The sequence below is a fragment of the Suricata suricatta genome, chromosome 5, assembly GCF_006229205.1.
Source record: "Suricata suricatta isolate VVHF042 chromosome 5, meerkat_22Aug2017_6uvM2_HiC, whole genome shotgun sequence".
In the NCBI taxonomy this organism is placed as follows: Eukaryota; Metazoa; Chordata; class Mammalia; order Carnivora; family Herpestidae; genus Suricata; species Suricata suricatta.
Genome location: NC_043704.1, coordinates 144,960,703 through 144,969,621, shown reverse-complemented (window position 1 = coordinate 144,969,621; position 8,919 = coordinate 144,960,703). Strand labels below are relative to the sequence as shown.

The following is an 8,919-nucleotide window of genomic DNA, read 5'->3' as shown; positions in this document are numbered from 1 at the left end:
TTGACTCCCCTGAATGATCTAGCTAACTGGTCACTAGTAATTTGGTTACCAGGCAAATCAGGTCTGCAAGAAAGGAAACCAATAGGTAAATGATGGTGTTATTGTCTGACCATTCAAACCATTTATTTTCAACCTAAACATATAAACTCAACATGAGATGTCTAGAGCAAGCACCAACACACCAAGACAGCTTCTCTTCTTCTAAGGCTTAGGTTTTGCCCAGAATTCCTTATACATGGAGTAGCCCATACCTAAAGAAAAAGAATGCTAGTTAAGCATTTAAATATTTTCCGTGACATTAAGGAAATTGAAAACATTTCATGAAATAGCTAAAAGTAGCACCCTGCTAGCACGCAATATTTACAAAGGGAACAAGACCCTGAACTGCTTATACTCTTGCCTTCTTAAACTATTTACATTTCTAAAGTCCTTTATATATAGGTTCCCAAGTAGCTCGTGCGGCTAGTATGACTAGCTCAGACTATTGAAAATACTTGTTTTGAAGAACAATCAATGTTTATCTTACAACTTGAAAAGGAGTCACACTTACTATGGAACACCAAGTAAAGCCAATAAAAGAATGTAATACTTATATTAAAGTCTTTTCATTTTCAAAAATTCAGTAAAATAGCAATCATGTCTCTCCCAGATAACAGATCTTACTGCCAACCTATCTACATATCTAGACTTCAGTGAAATCATAAGTTCTGTGATGCACAGAATCACCTTTTCTTTCTTATAGGTCACTACTTGAACTATTTTTATTAATTCAATTTTTACGTGAAAATAAATATCAGTGACATTTTCAAACTACTTCAAAGTCAGCTAAAAGTATCTACCTCATTTTATTTACAAAGAAACCTATTAATGGGAATTACAAACTTGGAAACTCTCTGAGGAACCTACCAAGCGTCATGGCTCCCACCACAAAGCCTTGGGCCGCCACTCGCATGTGGATCAGGTGAACAGACATTTTAGTATTTCCCCTGCTCTTCAATCTATAGAGTCCATATCCAACGATTGCTGCAAACCCCGCCATTCCTGTAAAACCAATCGTCACAAGTATGTCACAAGGGGGCGGCGAACCAAAATGACTTTACAATCAATGTACTTTTGACTATTTTTATAAGGATGCTTTATAAGTCCATTAATTAACATACAATTTGAGTTTTTATACCCCCCGCCCCCAAACCAAAAATCTTTAATTGGGAGTAAAATAGTAGCAGATTCTGAAAGTTAAGGTCATCTTCAAAATGAGGGCTGTGGAGCCAGTAGATGCTTTAGGCGTGTCAAGGGAACTTTTACTCTGCCTTACTTCCTTCCTGAAGAGAATCCATTAATATAGCAGAGACCGTAATAAATCGTAACTGTGAGTATAAGAGGGCTTTTTTTGAGTCTGTGACTCTAAGAAGCAAATCACTGAGACTGAAGGTGATCTTCATGTCCCCCCAAAACATTCACTGAAATAAGGAAGAGTCAATAAAAGAAGTCTGAATACACACAGAAGAATTTTGATAGAGTTCTATCAAGCCAATCTTACATATTTCATTCAACAACATATGAAAAAATATATAAAAATAAATGCTTTCAGGATGTGCTTGATGAAGAAACTGACCACATTTCTACTGCGTTAAAGCTTACAGCAGACTACTAGAACATCACAAACTTACCGATGGGAACAAACGGTGCCTCCCTAGCTTTTCGGATAAGCTTGGATCCCTGATCTTCATCATATGAAGAAAGAGAAACATCTGTGCTGGTTGACATAGTGACTGAAGGAATCTGAAAGAGAATTTCCAGATTCTAGAACACTGAATGGCTGGAAGTCCTTAAAACACTCCTAGTTTCCACATAAAAACCTAGGGTAGGTATCCACATGAAGTTTAAAAAGTATTTTTTAGGAATTAACTGGATCTTTAACTCACAGCTACCTTTAGGAAGGGCTGCAGTTATTCCCACCGATTGTTTTGATGTTTATCCAACACAACCAATTGCTTTGTAGCACCACATTGCTGACAGCAGTGAAAGCTTTTTTTTGTTTTTTAACTAAAATAATTTTTGTCAATTAAAATAGTAGCTTAATTTTCTGGCTATTTTCACCTTTAATCAATTTCCATTTAACAGCTTCACTCAAACCAAACCAATACTCCTTACTGCCTCTTCAAAACATATTGAATATTCTACTAAGCTCTTTTAAGTGTAATTTTTACTGCTTTCAGTGGAGACTGGCTTACTGACTCCAACATGCTTCCTGGTTCAGTTCTCACCTCTGAATAGTTTACAACCGATTACACTAATCTCTATTACTGATGGTGGCTGTTTTGGGAAAAAGATGACAGTCTGAATAACCAAAATTTCTACTTTAGCTATTAAGGACAAAGCTTTTAGTTTATTTTTTGTTTTTTGCTTTTTTTTTTTTAAGGACAAAGCATTTATTTTAAATACTACTGCTAGAAATGCCTCATTTTAAGCATAGCCTTATGTTCAGCTGAACATAATATAGCCTTTTAGTTTTCTACCTTCCATCACTGCAGCAAATGAATAACCGCAGGGGCCAAAACCTGAATGGCCCCCAGGGTCATTCTTAATTCATTTTTTTTAAATGTTTGTTTATTTTTGAGAGAGAGACAGAGACAGAGAAATAGTAAACAAGGAAGGGCAGAGAGTGAGGGAAAGAGAAAATCTCAAGCAGGTTCCACACTGTCAGTGCAGGGCCTGATACAGGGCTTGCACTCACAAACCATGAGATCATGACCTGAGCTGAAACCAGAATCTGATGATTAATGGACTGAGCCACCCAGGTGCCCCTTAATTCATCCTCTTAATGAATGGATATCTTCTAGGCTTCAGTTCTACTTCCCTTTACATACCTTACATTCCCTGGGCTTCCCTCTTAAAATTCTCTACCCTCTTTTATGTTACTCCTGTAAGTGGTACCAAAAAAGGCAAGATACTAGCCTGATCATTATATGGATAAGGGGGGCAGAAAAAAAAAAGGTTCATTTCCATTACCACAGAGACCAAAGACTCCATTCTCCCCGTGTCAGTCATACCCCTTACACAGGAAGCTATTTAATAATACCCAGTCATATTGCTTTTACAAAGGCGTTGCATCACAATGAGAAAATAACAAATTCAGTTTCACCTTTGTCACAGTAAATATATATATACTTCCTTCTTCACTGAACTGATTTAAACTGCCCGTAAACTTTACCCATGGATAAAATAAGGGAGTCAAACAGGAAGCAAGGCTGCCAAGTCTCTGATTAGTGTCATTCACAATAAACCCAAAAGTCAACTGCCCATCCCACTAGCCATATAACATCTTACCTTCACGTCTAGGTTTTTCATGTGCATCACACTCCCTTCAATAATAACTCACATTCAACACTTTGCTATTCTAGGGGGTGTTAAGAGTAGGTAAGACCCTCAAAGAAAATCCAACCACAGAAGGGGGTGTAGTGCTTAGTTTGAAAAGTGAAATCATCCTTCCAAGCCCTCATCCACATTGGGAAGAGTCCACTTTTGTCATCTGACAGAGAGGAAAACCTTAATCTAGAAGGGTTGTGCAGCATCACACTGCTAAATAGGAGGAAACACAGATCAGAATTAGACATTCTCTTCTTTTTCTGTACTCCATTACCTGCTTAATTGAATAAATTCCTACTTATTGAGCTTTTATTATATACAAGGTTCAACAAACTCTAGGTTCAGGATGCTTACTATATATGTGAAGAGTTAAACACTGAAATAATTAATGGCTAAAAATTAGCTTTTTTTTTTAAGGAACATGCAAGAGCATGATTACTTGCCAAGAGCATAACAGAGACAATGAGAATTGAATTTAGAGTGTGGTATCTTTTAACTTTCAGAGAAATATTTGAGACTGGCCTTCAAGCGAAATATTTGAGACTGACCTTCAAGAAACTACATAAATGGACTAGATGGAGAGATTAACCATTATATTTTAGTCCAGTATATGCTTATTTGTTGCTTTCAAAACTAACTATAAGCTTCTGAAAGGCCTAAGAGTTTATCACAGATCCTCCTCTCACCTTTCTTGCCAACAGAATCTCCCAGTATAGTCACATTAATTTCTTAAAAATGTTCTCTATACCTCAGTGCCTTTGCACAAGCTAATTTCTCTGCCTAATACTTTTCCTCCCTTCCATCTCCTTCAGATACTCTTTTTCCTAGCTAACACCTCCCATTAAAAAAAAAAAAAAAAAGCTTATTTATTTGAGTGAATGAGCCAGGGAAGGGCGGAGAGAATCCCAAGCAGGCTGCGTGCTGTCAGTGCAAAGCCCAATGTGGGAAGATCATGACCTGAGCAGAAATCAAGCATCTGATGCTCAACCAACTGAGCCATCCAGGCGCCCCTCAGATTCTTATCTTAACTGACTTCAGTTAAAATAAAGTCTTCGACTTTCTGAGTTTATGGTAATTGTTTTGGTTATGCAGTCCTATAGGATCTCATGCTTTCTCCATAGAAAGTCCTTATTATAAATGTTTCTCTTGCTAGAATCCTTGAAGTTAGGAGGCTAATCTGCCCAGCTTATATCCATCTTCACTGCCTCACACACTTACATGTAGTAAGCATACCACAAAATAGTCAAATAAATTTAAAAATAATATACTGCAACAATTAAAATTATTCAAAGGCATTTTATTTAGGAATATTTAGCGAAAGAAATAACAAGTATACACATTTGTAGAGTTTAATTGGTCAGTAAGAAAAAAGCCAAACTGTGTGTACCTAGTGCTTATTTAATTCTTAAAAAGAAATGATAGGGGCGCCTGGGTGGCTCAGTTGGTTAAGTCTGGCTTTGGCTCAGGTCATGGGTTTGAGCCCCATGCTGGGCTCTGTGATGACAGCTCAGAGCCTGAAGCCTGCTTTGGATTCTGTGTCTCCCTCTCTCTCTGCTCATCCCCTGCTCGTGCGGTCTCTCTCAAAAATAAATTTAAAAAATTAAAAAATTTTCTGAAAAAAGAAAAAAAAAAAGAAATGATAACATGAGTAGGGCCTGGTTCCTTAAAACCACAGGAACCTATTCTATAAAGCTATTCCATAATACAATCCACTTTTAAAAACTAGCACCTTTTTTTGCAGATATAGTCATGTTTTTTTTTTCCTTTGTCTGAATTATTTCTAAACTATGAAGTCATTTGGGAATTATCTTTAAAAGCAAGAAAGTTGATAATCTTTCCTCTAATCTCCCACATTTGGATCACTAAAATTGTTCAACAGGTCAATGGTGTCTCCCTTTTTCAGGAGGGAGAGGATGGCAGTCGCTCTCCTCTATATAAAAGAAGAAAATCCACTGATCTCCACTCCTCATCTGTGATACAGACTCTGTATAGGTAGCACATTTCATCTGGTTTTCTGGAAGTAATCCCTAGGGTAGAATAAGGGTGTGGGGAATGATGTGGTCATTATTTGCTTTAAGTGACCAATGATGACCTGTCTCTGATCAAGAACACCTTGTGTGCACATTTTGAGAATAAAAAGGAATATTAAAAATCCAACACATATACCACAGACTTACTACTTCATATTGTATTTTTAGATCATCTTATAAATTCTAATATACTACATATTCATAACACTCCTTGCATTAAGATTTTGATAATTCTCTTCCTAATTTTCATCTGAAATTTTCCCAAGTAGTCATGATTTACAGTGCATAAATTGAAAATGGCTAACTTTTAAAGTATCAGAATCAATAACTATATGTGATATAATTTGAGAATAACTACAGAGATGATTAATCCATGTCAATAGCCTAACTTTACAGATGAAAAAGGGTTATATGAATTGCTCAACACCAAGAATACATCTCTGGCAGGGTAGGATTAGAACCCAGATCTCCTGATACACAGTTCAAGTTCTTCTGATTGACAATATATTGCCAAAGCATCAATCTTATGATGCTGGCAATAGAGTTAACCTGAAAAATATTAAAATCCATTCCCTAACCAAAAGTCTGCATCTCTTTCTTTGAAATGTGAAAAATATGCAAGTCATGCATAGAATTAAATGGAATTTTCTTCCCCAGTGACTTGATTCTTCCGACATTTCAACTGTGCTTTGAATATTTTTTTTACTAGGACCACTTCTAGATTTTCCTTTATTATAATTTTCTCATCTGCCCAGCGCAACTGACCCAAATCTGTCCCAACGCTGAACAGGTACAAAAAGAGGCATCAATGACCAAATACTCAAAGCCGTTTAAACACGCTACTCTCCAAACTTACTAAGACACTACTAAAGACATTTCCAAATGCACGGGAACCTAGAAAAGGCATCGGGAGATGAGCTGCCCAGCATGAGGTGATGGAACAGATTGAAGAATCTTCATGGCCCATCATTTGGTCACAGGAACTACTATCAACAAGGGTTTCAAATTTTGATTTTTCATCGGTCACTGGTCAGCTTGTTGAAAATGGCTGCAAAGCTCCCACCCTGGAGATTCTGATTTAGAAAGTCAGGGACAGAGCCCAAGGAGTCTGCATTTTAAGAAGCCCCCTTCCAGTGATTCTGGGGCACCAGGAAGTAAGAGACACCCTGGTATACAAGACTCAAACATGTTCTTCATGCCGGGGCCTGGTACCACTTCGATGTGTCTCAACTTTCCATCCAAACCGGTCCTACTCGAAAGTGCCTGGGTACTTCCCGAAGCACAGATTCCTGCGGTGGGGACTGCCCCATACAGGGACAGCTGCTGCCCACACCCGCACTAAGGAGAGAAAGGAGAGTAACACCGCCGAATCATTTGAGCGGCTCCCAATTCTAAACCTGCGCTATATTTTCTAATCTCTAACAGGCAAGCTTACCTTTCAGGAAGAAATTTAAATTCCGTCACAGATTTACACAGGGCCTGAGGCCTTCTTACCTCCCTTGGATAAAAGTGGATGCTAAGGGTGGGAGGCAACACGGGGTCGTAGATAAGAGTAAGGTCTGTGGTTTTACGCCCTCAACCTTTAGAACTTCCTCCCCTGTCTCTTCCTGTGACCTTGTCGGGACTCGGCGACCGCAGCGGTCGCCCTCCCAGTTCCTCCTCACCCATCTCTCGGGCCCATTCTCCAGAAGGCTCCCGGCTCCAGCTCCCAGCTCCCGGAGGTCGGCCCCAGCCCCCTCGACGGGCCTCTCCTTACTGCCTCTCCGCGAGTCTTCCCTCTCGGCCACGTTCACCCCACAAGCTTTGGCTTCATCCCCTCGTTGGCCCTGCATCCCCTAACTCGACAGCCGTCAGGTTTTGTCTCTGGATCCCCAACTTCCCCAGAGCCACGAAGTCGGGCTTAAGACCCGCCGACTACACCTCGCCCCCCTTCAACCTGGGCATCGCCCCCCTTCGGCCAGCCCGGTGGCTCCCAAAACTCCCAAGGCGCTCTCGGCCCAGCCAAGCGCGGCCCCACTCCTTCCCTCCCCACGGTCGGCAGTCCTCCGCTGCCGAGACTCCCTCGAGCTTCACTTGCCTGCAATTGACAGTAATGCTCAATCTCCAACCGGTTCTCAAGCTCCAACCGGTTTCTGGCTCTCGCCCACGCTTGCCGTAGAACCGGCTTCTCCTTGTCCCGCCCACATCCGGTTCTAACCAATCAGAAGCTAGTGGCGGGCAAGCGAGGGTTCTGGTAGGTGCGTGCGTGTACGCGGTGGGTGGGGCGGATCCCGGATTGGCTGAGGGTGACCCGCGCAGGCTGTGGCTCAGTGTCCCTGGCTCTCGCGTAGGGATAACGTCAGGGGTGAGAATTCGCCATCCGGGATTCACGGGAGGACTCAAGGTGGCGGAACAGCGGTTATCTCTCGCCCTTTCTCTCTGGTGCAGGGGCGGCGAGCTCTACGAAGTCTGTGTCCCAAATGCTGGGCCAGGTGGAGACGGGCATGAGAGGGTTCGGTCGCAACCAGTACTTGGGAGGCTCAGCGGAGGATTTTCCTGCGTCCAGGGGCGCCGACGGCGGTGGCGCTTGATCCTTTCCACTCCCCTAGTGGCTATGTGCTTTCACGAACAAGCGCAGTGGAGCCCTCTTTTGGCCTTGCAGTGTGGGGGCGGGCAGCCATTAGTTGCAAGCATGGGTCACTAGAGCGGTGACCTCACCCAGAACCTCCACCGGGGAGGTTTCTCTGAGGAAGGAAGTGTCTGAGGCCTTTGGTGACAGTGAACTTGGTCCAGGGAGAGAGCCCCTAGTTTGTTCGCACGATAATCAGCAAGTGTCTGGCGAGTTGATGCAAAGCGTCAACGACTGTGCTGTAGGGAATATATTTGTGACTAAATTAGGATCTCTTAGTATTCCCGCGAAACGAGGCAGGTTGCCAATGCTGTATCACACGGGTAGGAACCAAGTGCCAAGAGCTCCGGCTTCTGAAAATCTTTTGTCTCATGATTGAGTTAAGACACGTGTAGGAAACACTCGTGCTATAGATGATGAATTTAAAACTTCATATCTTGATTATATTCCGGCATGCCTTCAGCTACTTGAAGGCACATATTTGGTCTGATTCATGCCCGTATCTCCTGGAACACTGTCTTTGAGCTCAGTAGGAGCCCAGTGATGTTAAATGAAGAAAAGACATAAGTGATGCAGTAATTGTAGGGCTTCAAAAGTAAGTAGGGATAATCAGAGACTTATTTAGGATATTTAAAATGACAAAAGAGCCTGAGTGACTTGAATATGGTGGTAAACCGGAAGTCATTAAGTCCTGTGATTCTGGAAATACAAAGGCTAACAGCAGCAGTGAACATATTCATTCCTGAAGGGGATTTGTACAAATCAAAGTAATGTTACCTTAATTTGCAATTTCCAGAGAAAGAGATTTGGGATCGGGGAGACTTGAGTGCTAGCCTCAGGCTGGCCACAAAGTAGTCTTGACCTTGGGTTTTATCTCTCAAAACTTCACTTTCTTCATTTGTAAAATGGGGA

General features: G+C 41.5%; 1 protein-coding gene across 3 annotated transcripts in view; it reads right to left on the bottom strand.

Moving 5' to 3' along the window:
* HIGD1A (HIG1 hypoxia inducible domain family member 1A) overlaps window positions 1–7,580 on the bottom strand; it is an 8,627-nt gene extending 1,047 nt beyond the window's left edge. Inside the window, exons 1-4 of one of the 3 annotated variants that reach the window (XM_029940860.1) lie at window positions 3,013–3,035; window positions 1,671–1,782; window positions 907–1,041; window positions 175–251 (exon numbers count right to left, since the gene is read on the bottom strand). In XM_029940860.1, coding sequence (XP_029796720.1) covers window positions 202–251; window positions 907–1,041; window positions 1,671–1,782; window positions 3,013–3,033 — 318 coding nt within the window. In that variant the 5' untranslated portion in view covers window positions 3,034–3,035 and the 3' untranslated portion in view covers window positions 175–201. Of the gene's footprint in view, window positions 1–86; window positions 252–906; window positions 1,042–1,670; window positions 1,783–3,012; window positions 3,036–6,834; window positions 6,928–7,476 lie in introns of those variants that run through there. The other 2 variants (XM_029940861.1, XM_029940863.1) reach the window with 2 other exon arrangements.
* Window positions 7,581–8,919: the final 1,339 nt, after the last annotated feature.